The 16461-nt window shown below is 42.1% G+C and overlaps 1 protein-coding gene across 1 annotated transcript in view; it reads left to right on the plus strand.

Annotated features, from left to right (window-relative positions):
- Window positions 1-4179: 4179 nt before the first annotated feature.
- itga3b (integrin, alpha 3b) overlaps window positions 4180-16461 on the plus strand; it is a 35879-nt gene continuing 23597 nt past the window's right edge. The window contains exon 1 of the mRNA XM_010894496.4: window positions 4180-4532. Coding sequence (XP_010892798.2) covers window positions 4342-4532 — 191 coding nt within the window. The 5' untranslated portion in view covers window positions 4180-4341. The remainder of the gene's footprint in view (window positions 4533-16461) is intronic.

Genomic DNA, 16461 nt, shown 5'->3' on the forward strand with positions numbered 1-16461 from the left:
TAATAATGAGAGAGTGGACTTTCTGTTTTTCCAAAATATTGGAATGAGAGACAAAACAGGAAACTGGGAGATAAATTGCTAATTGCATTCCATCTGTCCGTTGTGGTCTGGCGTAGGTGGGGGGGGGGTCTCTAGGGTTAGTGGCGGTTGCATTAGAGCCTTTGTCCTGAAGTTCACAGAAACTGGTGTTGCCTTTCATTTGGGTCTGGGCAGCAAACATTTAAGGCAGTTCCCATTGTTACAGTAGTCCATGCACATGAGAGGTTGGCTCTGCTTGGTGAACTGGATGAAACTTTAATGTTTCCGTATGTCTTAAAGTGACTATACAGATGTGACAGAAATAGCATGTTGTATAGTCAGTGTCGTTGTACAGACAACATATTCCCACCAAACTGCCTGTTTTGGTCGATGATAAAGCCATTCTGAGAGAGCCAGTTTGGGAGTATCAGCTGTCAGTCTGATGGGGTGAAACTGTACAGGATCAGAACACAGGTGGGGCTAGGACCTTGAGGGGTTTGGAGTTCTGGTGGCACACATTTTCTGCCACACTCCCATAACTATGGTCATTAATCACGCGGCACAAGCTAGTGAGGATAGGTTGTGTTGCTTGTGTATTTTTGTTCAGTTATCTGAAATTCCTTTACCCAGTGTCCTTGTAGGAGATAAACTCAGGTCTCAAACCGACGTCTGTCTTGAAGCAAGTCACAGAGGTCGAGCGCTGTCGTTTTTGTTTGCGTTATCTCGTGGCTCTGTTCTACATCACTGCTATTCAAGATGCCTCCGTGATAGCACAGTGCCAGTTGTTGATACTTCATACACACGCATGTTGTGCACCCAACTTTTGGTTTAAAACCTAACTACTGGACCTTGTGAGACAACCTGAGAATAACGCAAGAATAAGTAAAGATTGTGGAAAAAATTTAATTACTTTTCAAATTAATAAATAATAAATATTGGAACCATATTACGTTATACTTAACTCTTATATGAGAGATCCAATCAAATGCCTTGCTTGGACAAAGCTCCAAAACATGTCTCCTAGAGATACATGTTAACGTTATACTCCTACTCTGAACTCAGATTTTCCACTCAGCTAAGCTAACTTTTGCAGCTCACAAGACCAGTCACAAGCTTATTTAATGGTGACCAATATTTCCAAGTTACATATCCCTCACCTGTTGAACATGTGTGACATGCCCAACTGACAGGCCCATTAGCTGACATTAGTCCTTGGTATAACGAAATGTCGGTATTAATGACAGAAGCACTGCTGTTCATTCATGGTTCTTACTGTATTGACAATAATGCCACATTTCCACTGGTGCTTTATCCCGGTACCAGGGCTACACCGGTGATTTATGCTAATGTTGGCTCTAGACTGTTTCCACTCAACATTTGGTACCAAGGACTTAATGAGGGGTTCAGGTAGGGAGGGAGGAGTAAACTATCAACGCGATTTGGTTTTCCGGTTATGAAAAATAAAAGGCAACATTTTTCTGGTAGTAAAATAAAGTAAACAATAATGCCATGCTCAATTTGTTTATAATACCAGGTTTGAACTTGAGTAAAAAAAACTAATTTCTTCCTCAAACTCCTGTGACCGGCTCCTTCTCCACCTACACTTGTGGCACTGCAACTGTAAGCCAATGTATTCATTATTTAGTTTGGTAAGTATTTTGTCAAAACTATCTACATATTAATAGAAGGATTTGGGAGAATTCATGTTGTTTTGTTATAGGTTCTGCAGGCAACGTCTCGGTCTCAGCTCCTTGTTTTTCTATTGAGTCAATGGAAGTCATTCCAACTCTTTCCCTTCTGAGTCAATGGTTCCCTGTACTGTTGCTTTATTTTCTTTAAGCTATTTTATCAGGGATTTGGTTGTTATAACGGATGAAAACCATTACGGGAAGCCTGATGCGAACGATACACATCGATATTCAAATAGCACAACATGTCGCGTTTTCACAGCACGTAACGCGTCAATCCTCAAACCCAGCCCTACGTCCTAAAGTCCGGGGCTTGGCAATAAGTGAGAGCCGGGCTACTTTGCCACGGCCTAGTGGCCGACTGGCGCTTGCCCATGTCAATGGAAACTGAAAAATGTCTGGACACCAGTGTTTGACACCAGTGGAAATGAGGCATAAGTTCATTTCCACTGACAACCAACATCTTAAGCCTTAAGATATATCAATTTGCTGGCTGTAGCTAAGGTGGCTAACTTTTTGGGATTAGAGTATGTTAAAGAAAGTTGTGTTTATTTCAGTGGGTGAACGATCTATAACTTGGAATATATTGCTCATCATCTGGATGTTATAGTGACAGCCAATGAACTAACATGTAGAAGTCCCTTGCATAACAACATGCTGTTATTGAATAACCGTAGCACCACTGTTGAGTGTAGCAAGCTTGCTGAGATTGATTTGCTTTCCATTCGGGTACATTTGCGGGGAATGCTGCCAGAAGCACCTGTGGGGAGGTAGCTAACATTACAGTAGTGTAGTCATAGCCTTTTAAACAATTACAGTCAACATTACCAAAAAGATTATTAAAAAAAGACAAATAAATGTATTCTGCGGTACAGAGCCAGCTTCATTGACTCGATTTTGTTACTATAGCACACACCCCCCCCCCCCCCCCCCCCCCCCAAAAAAAGATTTAAACTGTTCTTTTACTTTCCTTTTACAAGTTTTCTTCCATTTTATGGAATGTTGGATGTTAACTTATTTAACTAGCAACTATTTTATATCTGGGGGGAAAACACTGTTGAAACACACAAACCACACTTTCAGCAAGATTGTGGGGGGAGGTTTTTGGAAATGTAACATCTAACAGAAATCGTAACACTATACAATAATTTCCAATTGGCCTTGCAAGACTTCCTTAAAATGTATTGTATCTTACTGTAATAACATCAAACAAATGTCCATGTATGGACCTACAGCACAAGTTGCATGGGAAATAAGCAATATCAGCACATCTTAGCAAAACTAACATATCTAACAATAAAGGGAAACATAGTTTGCTTTGGAATGCAAACCGTTATCTAGAAAAGTCATTAGTTTATTGGGGAGGAAAGAAAAGACTCTAGATTGCTACCTCAAGAATGCAGAAGTGGAGCTTAGCAGTTTGGGTGGGTCAGTGATAGGAGATCTGGATCAGAAGTCATCTGCCAGCACAACAGACATACTGAAGGATCACAAATTGCCTTGGGGTCCCAATCAAACAAGTCAGATAGGGGGACGGAGCATGGTCTTAGGGGAGGGTGGTCTCCTGATTCGTGAGGATCAACAGAAGTGTGTGTGGGGGGGGGGGGGGTTTGGGAAAACAAGTTACCAGGGGGTATGCTCTGACATCACAATCCTCTACTCTGGAGTCTGTAGGGGATTAAAGCCTTTAATGAACTGGCTATTGAAAGTCATGGGCCTGGGTGACAGGCTGGGAAGTGAATGTGGAGGGTGGCTCTTATCAGGGCACTCAAGCAAGGGCGGCCCAGTGCCAATCAGTCAGCCTGGAGGAGGGCCGTCTAGAGGGCATCTTGGCTTTTACAAGGCTGGCTCCCACTAACATTCATTAGAAGCAAGTCGTGAGATCTCTTGAGCTCAGAATGACCTGCACTCAGCCAAGGCTACTCTAGAGAAATAATGAGCAATGGGATCTGGGAAACATACTGTCCAAGAAGTATGCCATGCATTTGTTTATTTCTCAAGAAATACTTCCACATATACCTGTCCAGAAAAATCTAAAGGGGTTCCTGTTATGTGTCTGACTTGTGATTGGCAAACAGGGTTGCTACACCATTTAAATTGATAGCAGCAACCTTACTGAAGGTTTGTGTTTGAAAATTAGTCAAATGAAACTGTTGGAACAAAGCAATATGTGTGCATGAGCATGCACCAGGAAGTGAAAGAGTCACTGATGTGAATTTACTAATCGCATAAAGTGCACAGCCATTATCATAGTGGTGTGCAATATCAATAATTTCGTTTAAGCTCTTTAGACAAAAATCCATCCACTGTCCAGCCTACTGTTCCACCCTCCCAAAATACCGGAAGGAACCAGCGAAAGTGCTTACTCAGAAGACAGGTTGAATTCTCGGTGCAGTGTACTTGTCCAAACCGCTGTGGGGTGAAGGGGGAGAGGAGTGGACAGGAGGGAGGGGAGAGGGAGGAGAAAGGCAGACACTGACACCTAGGCAGTGGCAGTCATTTCCAAAGTCCAGAGGGAATAGACGTTTCTCAGTGGAGTGCGTATTTTGAAATAAATATTTTACAGGGACCTCAGTTTTGGAGAGATCTATTTTATTCCCGTGTCGATCGCGGAGCCACGGGAAAGCACATTAATATGCAAGGCATAAACATGGCCTCAAGTGAATATCTCTGTTTGGCATTGGCTGTGTGTTGTATGACTTTGACCTGCAATGGATTTAATATTGACTCGCGATTTCCAGTTGTCAAAGATGGGAAAACCATTGGCAGTTTCTTTGGATTCTCTGTTGCATTGCACAAACAGACGGACGGGTCCAATAAATACCTGTAAGTACCCGTGGTTGACTTGTTTGCGAGTGTTCTATCCCCTTCAGGAGCTTTAAATTGGTATTCCACTGGTGATTCCAATACGATAGATAGGTTTTCCCTATGGAAGATGAAAACTAGTTTGTTCCTGCCCTTTAAAATGATTTGTGTAAAATAATACGCAAGTCTTTTATGTTTCAAATAATGTTACAATGTTTTAGCTTCTCGTGTATACGGTTTGTTTATGTATAGTGCAGAAAACCTGTTTAAAATAAGTTGTACCGGCGCAGCTTTTTATGTTCGGATGGCTACAGTCTTTAGATTCAAAGCAACTTCAGCAAGTCACACACCTGTGCGGTCTACTCACAACACTCTCCGATAATTTAATTCAATATATTCTAACGTTGTAAATTGCACTAAACGCTTACTTTTTCATAATTGTCAGTGGTCATGCACTTCATGTTCGTATCGAATAAAAATACAGAATAACACAGTGGCCATACTGAAGCCTACTACAGGTTGCCCTTGCCTGCGTGTACGCAATTCATAAAATAAGGTGCGCCAATATAGTACGTATAACGTGTATAGCCTACCTGTATCCGAACATTTGGTTGAAATGTGCGCTATTTCGAGAAGACTACAAGCGTACTATCGCGCACAATATGAAACATTATTTCCAATGTTTACTTAATTTATTCTACTTGTACTGCTCCATGTTTTTAGTAGATGTGAGAACTAGCCTACTAACTATTTGGTGCCTAGTGTAAAAAGCAGAACGCACTGCTCAACGAATAATGCCGTGTCTCGTTGTGTATGGAAATCAAGTGAGAGGTTCTGGTTCACAGCCATGCATAGTTAATCAATTTATGTGGTCCCTCATGTCATCAAAATCCATACCACCTTCATTCTACACAACGGCCATTACAAGACTTTAATATGTTTATAACAATGTCATATTCATGAACATGATAATGATTATTGTTATCTTCATCCAGCAAGAGATAACTATAAACAATAATAAGAACAGTTGTCATTGCTTGTTCCTTATATGCTGTTTCACATAGCTGCAGGTGAAACAGGTGGGCTTGTTTTACAGCCGGCAGCATGTCTGTGTGGTGACTTAACTGAAGGTAAAAAGGGATCAAATGCCAAAGAATCTGTATCCCCAGGGGATTTACTTATTATGGTTAATGGGTGGAAAAATTAACCACTGTTCTGTGAGGGAATAACATAGCATTTCTATTGCACACAAAATGTAGGTTTTATGTGCCTTTCTTTGTCTTGAACCTGTTCGTCATCATAGAATACACACATAGTTGGGACAAATTACTTTTCACATGTCCCCTGGCCAAATCACTCAACTGAGACCTTGGTTTGTGTGTTGCAATACCATGTTCATTGACCTTGGTCAATAACTCTGTTTATTAGCAGGCACGTCTTTATGTTATTCTGTTTGTATAGGCAATAAGAAAGGATTTATATTTTAAAAAAATAAGACATTTAAATCCTGTCAGACCTTTGCTTATAGATTTAATTTTCATCTAGCCCCCTAGACATGCTTAACTTGGACTCAAGCAGCTACCCATTTGAGGCTCTGATAGATCTCCCTCCAAACAAACTCTTTGAAGACCCTAGGATTACCTCAGTTCTATTTAGGACTTCCTCTTTCCAATTAAACTGGATATATCATTCTGCAGCATCCACAAGTAGTTTAGTTCTTTTGATCCCCCCCCCCCCTGATTTTTGGATTGTGCTCGATGGAATTGCTAGTAATTGCGTGCATGAGCAACGCTGGAAAGATCATTGTAAACAAAGCCCTTAACTTCCTGCGAGGTACCCTATGAATGTGCAGAGTTGGGAATTGATAAATGCTCCCCTGATCTGATTAGTCCTCCCCATATTTGTTTCATGTGCTCTAAGTAGTGAATTGATTTATTAAGATGAGTTAATTCTCAGTCAGTCAGTGCAGTGGATAGTCCAGCTGACACTGGATCGATGGAGCGGCTTTGCTCTGTCCCCTGGGGGCTGATGTCCCCCTCCCGATGTTGCTACATAAGAAGGAGACCAACATGCCCATGGCAGTGAGGCTTGAGACCTGTGCGAGATGGAGACTTTGAAGATTGACAAGGCCTTTGTTCGTTGCTGGAGATTTGTGACATTTGAGGCCATAGGAGTGGGTCACATAATGTCCCTAAATGATCAGCTTAATGTTCATATTGTATCAATTCCTGTCGTAACTCCTTTCAAAGAACCCATCTTTATGAAATAATTATAGATAACTTATCAGTACATTTGAAAAAAATTTAATAAGATGAAATATGACATTATTTTCTGCTTTGTTATAGTGTATCATACATCATCATTTTCTCTACTTAAAATATAATCTTCTGTATATTTTTAATTGGGGTGTTTTGGGGGCTGGTTTAGGATTTTTGCAACAATTTTGATCTCTGAAGACCAGACGGTCCTGAATTTGGATCTAATGTTTAAATGAGTAGGATCATACTGTCAATGTCTGCGCTGCTCCGGTTTTACATTTGATGTGTTTTGGTGTATGGGAAACATTTATGAGGGGTAAATTAAGCCCCCGGTCACAATATTTATACTGTTTAAAGTGACCATTTATATGTGTATGATTAAACGGTTTATCTCCCGCAATGGAAATTTGTTTGGGTAGTTTAGTTAAAGATGCATCCAATTCAAGTGATTGTCATCCAGGAAAGTAATTCCGACTCAGGTCAAGTAACAAGGTTATTTCATATTTTACAATTATTTTCTCAACACCGAATTTGGTGAAGTTCAATGCACATTTGAGACACTCTGCAAGTTCAAGTGCAGATGAGAGAGAGTCCAAGATCGGAGATGACCTTAAAGCATATATTTCCTCAAGCCATTTTGATTCAAATGACACCGCACACCAGGAAGTACCGACCAGGAAGTACTTACCAGCACCTATGTACTTGGAGAATACAAATTTACAGACCAACCGCAATGATTGATCTTACAGCCATGCTACCTACCATAAGGAGTTGCTAGAGTGCGATCAGATAATGCAACTTGCTTCACCCCAAGTGTGCTGGTAAGCTGGGACCACGTTTTGAACGGGTCGCAATGACGCAGCTGTATTGCGAAGCAACAACATTTAAGAGTATCTCTGGCCATCATGGAAAGTGTCAGTGGAGAAATGCCAGCAGAGAAAATGCAGCACCTCCAAACCAAATTATCGTGTCCTGTGCAGCATCTTCCTCACACAGTATGTTCACCTGTCTGAAGCCTAATACGGCATTCTTTCCTGCACCCTCCCCATCACATTCACCACCAGCACATTTTTCTGCAGAGGGTCTTTTTGTTCTCTATTGGAAGAGGGGAGCAATGCTTTCAGCTGTTCTCTGATTGGCTCCTTCCAGGCCTCTGACCCTGTGGTATGCCTGGAATGTATCGCCCATCCCTGCGCACCAGCCTGCGAGGTTGCAGGTTGGGACAGGACTCAGTATTTGGGAAAATTCAGCAAAGCTTGGATGCATCTTCAATCTTCTGTCTTGTCTAACATTCATCTGGTCTGTCATCTAACAAGCCTAGAAGACGTTAATGAGTGCAGTTACCTCTAAATTGGCCAATCAATGGGCTTAATGCCTCAAGTCTCCATTGCGTCTAATTACATGGAAGAGGTTCTGTTTAGCCAGCTCATGCCTGTCGTAGGGCCTTTATCCCTAACCATTAAAACTCTGCATTTTGATTATATTGGGCTTTCTCCTGATCCTCCATTCACTGAGGATGCAATGTTGATTTCTGTCAGACCTACAGTCACAGGTTCACTGTAAGAGGTTTTTATGTTGGAAAAAGCCTTTCCTTTAATCGTCCATAAAACCTCTCAGCATAATGTTGAGTTCCCCAATGTCCACCCACTCCCTCCCAATGCCTAACCCATCCATTTTTTCCACTGCCTGAGAACTCATGAACTAACAAAAGATTAGGATGGAGTAATTGTCCCACAAGACAAAAGTGTGAATAACTAATGCATCACAAAGTGGTGAAATGAGGAGGATGGGTGTGTGGGACTTGGCTAGGCTCCAACATTTCATCTCAGTGTTTCTACTGAAGGCTTTGTATTCAGAAGTTAGCCTTTCAAAGTAGTAGTATCATGCCAAAGTGCCAGTACTGAGACCTGCTCTCATATGTGTCCATTAGGGCCCCGTAACTTGCCATCCTATACAGTCAATGTTTTATGCTCATCATGACAATTGCATGAAACATATTTTTGAGTCATGATTATCTAGTCTTCATCCACAAAGTAGTCTCCTGAGACTCTTAATTCCTAGTTTTCTGCAGCTGTGAAGTGTGAACACTAGTCTTTGATGCAGTTTAAATGGAATTCATCCATGTTAATAGATCTCGTCAGGGCAGTAGCCTTCTGTAACTTTGCCTTTGTCTGTGGTCTGCCATTGTAGTGTATTAGGACCTTGTCTAAATGTGTATGTCTTTGGGCTTTTTAGTTTCTGACTGGGAATAATAAGTGTCTGCCATACCAGCCCTTTGAGTGCAGTCACCAGTGATAAGCTACGCTTCATCTCTTCTCCGGGCTAGGTCTGGCCACAATACTTCATCCACATCACAAGATTTCTAGCATGGCGTATCCAACTTTGGACAGAGGCAACCTCTAGGTCTCCACATGCGTCCTCCAACGCCCGGAGAAGCGGCATGCGGGCATAGGGTTGGCGATCATACACTTTCCAGCGCCAGGCTGAGAACAATTCCTCTATGGGATATAGAAAAGGTGAATATGGGGGTAGGTACAAAACTACAAATTGTGGATGGGTGGCAAACCTGTTTTGTACCAGAACAGCCCGGTGAAAACTAACGTTGTCCCATATAACCAGAAATCTATCAGGCTTCTTATCTGGATCAGGGACAAGCACTGTGTAAATTGCGTCCACAAAAGTGAGCATATGGCCGGTGTGGCACGAACTCGGTGTGGCACGAACTCGGTGTGGCATTGTGATGGAGCACCCCGTTTTTGGTGAGGTTGAGGCCAACCTCATCCACATAAATAAATGAATGGCGAATTACATGGGCATCCATCTCCAATACTCTCTGTAACAGAAAAGGATATGCAGGTGAGTAAATATGGTGTGTCTGAAGTACTGGAAGTAGTGTTGCATACATACCTCTCTACAAAGTCATGTTGCAGATTCTTGAAACTGTCAGTTTCTCTCAAATGGCACCTTGTAAAGTTGTTTCATCGTCACCTGGTGCCGTTGGAGGATGTGTTGTATGGTCGTTGTATGGTCGTTGTATGGTCGTTGTATGGTCGACAGGCTTACAGCAATGATGTTGTTAAATATGGTGTCATTATTCAAGATATGCTCTCTTATCTCTCGAATCCTAATTGCATTGTTGGCCAAAACCCTATTTATAATTGCAGTCTCTTGTACATCTGTAAACAAGCGTCCTCGTCCTCCATAATGTCTTTGCTTTTCCACTCTGTACAGAATTCAAACACAGTATGTGTTCAGCATAGGAACAATTTACCAAAAAAGTTTAGTACAGCATGATAACCAACCTCATTCATTCAATGCAGTGCAGTAAATGGATGGCTTAGAGCACAGGTGTCAAACCGGTTCCACAAAGGGCAGAGTGTCTGCAGGTTTTTGGTTTTTCCTATAAATTGGTTCCTAGTTCATACCTACACAACCAGGTGAGGGTAGAAACTAACCAATCAGTGACCTAATTAACCAATCAAGTACAAGGAGAGAGCAAAAACCAGCAGACACTCGGCCCTCCGTGGAACCGGTTTGACACCTCTGGCTTAGAGTGTCAAAGGTTTATGCAATAGTATGCAGTCATACGTATTTTACAGTACATTGCTGTAATGCTAAAATAGTCATTAGATAATTGCATACCTGTTCTCATTTCTGAAGGTTCGAATTATGGACCCCACTGTAAAACGACTCAAGTTGGGCTGGACTCTCAGTCCAGCCTCTTTCATGGTCAAACCGTGGTTGATCACATGATCAACAAGTGTTGCCCTAATAGCATCAGAGATGGCTCTCCTACCTTCTCTTCTACACCGTCGTCCTCTTCTTCCTCTTCCTCCTACTCCTCCTCCACCACTTCCAACTCTTCGTCTTTGATGTCCTAGTTGTTGTCCCCTGCCTCTCCCTCCTACTCCTCTTGCTCTCTGTCCATTTGGTATCCATTGTTCAAAACGGGTAATCTGACCTTTGACCTATTTATAGGCCTATACTACAGTAAAGCAGTGATTGGTTGGGAAAATAATTATAATGCTATCAGTCAAATATACATTTCTTGTTGTTTATTGTGCATTTTGTCTCTTTTGGCAAATTAATTACACAAAAAATTTGAGTATAGGGAGTTGGAGAGTATGTAACCATAACTGTACAAATTGAAAGCATGCAGAAACAACAGTTACACTAAACTCCCAGGAGTTCTGGTGGGTAAATGGGTTAGTTCAAACACCAGTGTATAGGTCCACCACCGTAGTTTACCGTCATTTCCCATTTATAAACCACGGCTTATACACAGATTTTGAAAACATAATACATGGGAGAGGCTAATACATGGGTGTGGCTAATACACAATGTTTCATTTTTAAAACCATTTCCCCCGGCATACATTTTCACACATTTCAACATGTTGAGTTCTCAGAAACTCATGTTGCAAATATGATACAATTGGCGTTACAGGGTTTTCAAAAACATATTTTATTCAACAAATTCATTTTGGTAGGTCCCTATGACAGATGTTTAATATTCATTAACAATGTATGAACGAGTCATGCACTGTGTTATTCTCCAAGCAAATGCGGTTTATACAGTTGTGCTCATAAGTTTGCATACCCTGGCAGAAATTGTGAAATTCTGGCATTGATTTTGAAAATATGACTGCTCATGCAAAATAATTAAGAATATTTAAGGATTGTGATCATATGAAGCCATTTATTATCACATAGTTGTTTGGCTCCTTTTTAAATCATGATGATAGCAGAAATCCCCCAAATGGCCCTGATCAAAAGTTTACATACCCTTGAATGTTTGCCCTTGTTACAGACACATATGGTGACACAAGGCAATTAAAGATGAATTTCCACACCTGTGGCTTTTTAAATTGCAATTACTGTCTGTGTATAAATAGTCAATGAGTTTGTTAGCTCTCACGTGGATGTACTGAGCAGGGTAGATTCTGAGCCATGGCGAGCAGAAAATAACTGTCAAACTATTCCATAGACAACTATTACAAAAGACTGCATGCTATCATTGATGCTAAAGGGACAATACACAGTATTAAGAACTGAGGGTATGTAGACTTTTGAACAGGGGTCAGTTCATAATTTTTTTGTTGCCCTGTTTTATTTTATGATTCTGCCATTCTGTTTTGACCTACAGTTGAATGTGAATCCCATAGGAAATAAAAGACATAAATGTACCTTTACAAATAAATGTTTTCTTTACAAATGGCACATATATTATCAATTCTCCAAGGGTACTGTATGCAAACTTTTGAGCACAACTGTATATGGGTGAGGTTAATACTTGGGTTTGTCCACACACAAAGCTATGAAATGAATGGTGCGGTTTGTACATGGTGCAGGTTATAAACGGGGAATTATGGTAAGCACATGCATCGTTTGTCTATAGGTGACATGAAAAAGCAATCACAAAATACCATGTCATTTATAGATTATGGCTTCTAATAACACATGGTCATTGTTTAATCCCGGCTAGACGTTAGTCTAATAACATTTGGAAATTAATGAATCCCAGCTGAAATTAGTCTCCCGTTACCTACCTCACATCACTGGGAAGTACCTACAGACAAGACTCAGCTTTTACAAACACAGGAACCAATTCTTTCCGTCCTCTCTGCTTGTACAAACGTCTTAAAACAGCATGGAGTTCAAACCAGCCGGTATGCCCTGGGCCCCTAAGGATGTATAATGACCAAGGGAGCAACATGCTACCTTTCATTCTATGTGTCATTTGTCGTCTCGGGAAGCGTAATATGATATGGATGGAGAGATCCATTTACATTAGGTAAAGGTTTGTCTCTCGGGCACCCCTCTACATTGATCGGCTGTGAGATACTGTAGCGTGGCTATGTATAAGCTGACTGTTCAGGTGTTTGGTATTTTAATGAATACATCAAGCTGTGTTTTGTCTCCTTGGATTTACAGTGAATAGGCTGCATGCTGTCTCTATTTCAATGCTTTTCTGCTATTCTTTTTTATTACATTTTTCTTACCTGAGAAAGGTTTTAGCGCAATATACTTAACAGGTCTTAACCAGAGCACTGAACTGTATCTGTTGGTAATGGTCTGTAGGATAAATGACGTGTTTCCTGTGACAAGAACTTTTGTTGTTCTCGAATAATGCAATGCCGAGAAGGAAACGATCACTTTTAACCGCTTAAATCGTAATGAGCCAAACAAGTGCCAACTGTGGAAGTCTTTATACAGGCCCCCTCAGCAGGCCCACCTGTCTCCCCTCTTACACAGAAAAACACTGGGGTCAAGATGGTTTGATAAACACACAGTTAACCTGCTGTAAATTCCACAATGTGGAGCTTTATGGCTTGTGTGGGCAGTAAGCAAGGGGGAAGTGGCTGTTCATGGTTTTCTCTAAGGGGGCCACTGAATCTGCAGGCTTGTATAGATTAGAGACCCTTGGGCAAAAGATCTCCCAGGTCAACCCAGAAACATGTGTCCAGACTGGAGATTTATTGCAGTGACTCTTGTAAGTCAGGGTTCCAGAGTGTATTGGGTTTTCTAGTCCGCTGGTTCTCAAGGTTCTCAAGTTTGAGGCCTACTGTTCCAGTCAGGTTCCCTGGGTACAGTTTGTGTTCTAATTAGGATTGGGTGGAGGTACAAATTAGGGTCAGAGGGCACAGTGCATAGTTCTGGTGTGATCCGAAAATGTTTTCTGGAGTTCCCTTTGGAACAATGAGATTGTTCTAAGTCAATAGGTCATGGCTTTGCGTCTAGAGTTTGGGCAGGGTATAGGGAACCTCTGATATTTAGCCTGTGACATCTCTCCCTCTGGTAAAGAACATGAGTTATACAGATAGAGGAGTTACCTCTCATAAAGGGACCAAATGTTTTTTTGCTTTTTTATTTGAATTTAATCCTGCTTAGACCATAGTCAATGCTGGATGTGAGACTGTTGTCAAATTGGACCATTGCAGTAAAGTTTATTTTGTATATTATGAAAGAGTGTCCTCCTACACTGTTTGTTCCACGGCTCTGAACAAGAGCATGCTCCCCCGTCACTCTCTGACCACGGCAGATGTTAGTCCTCAAACAGGATGTTTGTCTAGCTGACAGATCTGTACGTTAGTGTGTTTCTACCCCTGTGTGTGTGTGTGTGTGTGTGTGTGTGTGTGTGTGTGTGTGTGTGTGTGCATAGGCCACAAATTGTGCATGCTTGCGTGGGTGCATGTACTTCTGTGGCTGTGTGGAAGTGGAACCAAAGCTGATGTCATGTGAGATCTTACATTAAATGTTCCTCACACAGTTCCTTGAAACGCATCTTTGTTTCGTGTGTTCTGTGTGGGGGCGGGGCGGGGTTGTTGGGGGTGCAATTCCCTCAAGTCTTGTATGGCACCGAACTCTAAACATGTCAGTTTCCTGGCTGAGTAGATGGCCTCGTAGATGACAAATTGCAGGGATGCGTGACTTCACTTCCTGTTTCGCCGGATTCCATACATCCAAACTGCATTGCATCGCCTACCTACAGTAGTGAGTTCTTATTGTCTTAATGGGCTCCGCTCGACAGTGCAGGGAAGCGGCGCTTTCAGCGATCCATCCATCGCCTTGTACATGTCACCAAGTGTTTCCTGTGATGTTGTGTAAAATGCCTGTTATCTGTGCACAGAGATGTCTGCTCAGCGGAGGTGCCTCCGACAGACGGTAGAGAAGGAGCGGACAGGGTGGGGGACGGCTACAGACGGAAGGCTTGGCAACCTGGTGTCGGTTGCAGTCAGCTAGTCTGGAGATATCTATGCGGGAGTCTTGTCTAAACCACTACTTGGGTTCATTGGGTTAAATTAGTTCAGAATGGTTTTTGACGGGTTTTCGGTTCTAACCCAACAATGATTCTCCTGTTAAATGTGCTATTTGTATCTGGTGTTTTATAGAATTTTGGTGCTTAGAGTTATTCTGTAGCTATAGTCACATTATGACTTGCTCTTGATCGACAAAATGCATTCCAACCACATGCTATCACAATAACCCCTTAATGAAAGGGTAGAGGTATAAACCTCCCAGTCCCTTCTAATCCATTGGCTGTTTCCGCTGGTTCACAGCTAACCACCATTCATAATCCTGGGGGCCTTCACAGAGTCACGGAACAAACACACTGTGGAGAGAGACCCTCCAATAACTGTGTTCATCATTTTTTTACGTTCATATTTGTATGAGGTAGCATGACATCAGTGTTTCCTATCAACATTATGCTGTTTAATTTCAATAACAGTTCTAAGTAAGTTTGAGTTTGAGTTGTACTTTCAATGGGCAGTGGAGGTTTTCAAGAACATTTTGAGTCAATAGCAAGGATGCTCTGACCTGTCGTTTCACTAGGATCTAGAAAGAGTCTAGTTAAGTAAGTAGTGATGTATACTGGATCATTTTACAGCCATGCACAGTTCTGCAGCAGCAGGTGGTTTCAATGCAGCCCCCCGTCAAACTGTTTACCTTGTCAGGACTCAGCTGAAAGCTATGTGTGTGCACACTGAATATTTGCTAATGGCTAGCTGTGTACACCATGAATATTCCGTTAGCAATGTGGACCCTGACTTTCTGAATGCCAGGGTGTGTGAATTCAAAGAAAATGGCTATTTGCTGAAGGAATGGTCATTTAAAAAAGCCTAGTGACACAGAACCCACAGTAATACTGCCTCTCTCTTACCCACCCACTCTTACACACATGCACACACACACACACCCACCCACATGCACACACACACACACACCCACACACATGCACACACGCACACACACCCACACACACATAAATGTCCCTTCCCAGGCAGTGAGGAAATTTGTATTCCTGTAGGTAGCTTTTCCAAAGCAGTCATTACTGGAGAGATAAACCGATTTTAAACCGTGTTCCCCTTGTACCTAATGCAAAATTCAATCTGCAAATTGAGTCGAGCTGCATTCACTATTACCGACCATTTATTAGCTTAGCAGGTCGAACAATGACATTTTCCTGGAATCGATCTGGTTGCCCTGGTCGTCTGCGACGTCATGTCATTATTCTTTAAGGCCTGCCCGATGGAACTCTTTCAATGCATGTGAGGAACTTTGCTCTTGGTTGACAGTATCTGTCTACGGGCACTTAATTGTCCTTCAGTAAGAGCTACAGAACAAGGCCGGCCATAAACCAGGTTGGCCATGAAGGTGTTATCATTTGTACCTCAATGGTATGTGGGCCCTGCAAGACCCAGCGCAGACCTGCTCTTATGTTATCATCAGGACCTAAAGTGCTATGTAGGTCCTGTAAACTTGATCTTAGATGTGCTCTTTTGTTATCATCAGGACCTAAAGTGCTATGCAGGTCCCATAAATCTGAACTTAGACCTGCTCTTATGCTATCATCAAGACCTAAAGTGCTATGTAGGTCCCGTAAACCTGATCTCAGACCTGCTTTTGATCCGTTTTCCGCCTGCCATACCTGATAAGGACAGGTCCCCTGTGCTTATCAGGACAGGTAATCAATCATCTGCTTATACATGCCCACACACACACACACACACATGCCGACGCGGACACGTGCATATGTTTCCTCCCAATCTCGTCCTGGCTATTTGGGTGCCAGTCCAGCTGGGCAGATGGCTGTCGACTATCTCCAGCAGACCTGTGTCATGCCTCGTCACACCGCTGTTTTGACTGGAGATGAAGATGAATGGATATCTTTTGTAGTCCCTCTTCAATGGC

Source organism: Esox lucius, chromosome 5 (assembly GCF_011004845.1).
Source record: "Esox lucius isolate fEsoLuc1 chromosome 5, fEsoLuc1.pri, whole genome shotgun sequence".
Taxonomy (NCBI): Eukaryota; Metazoa; Chordata; class Actinopteri; order Esociformes; family Esocidae; genus Esox; species Esox lucius.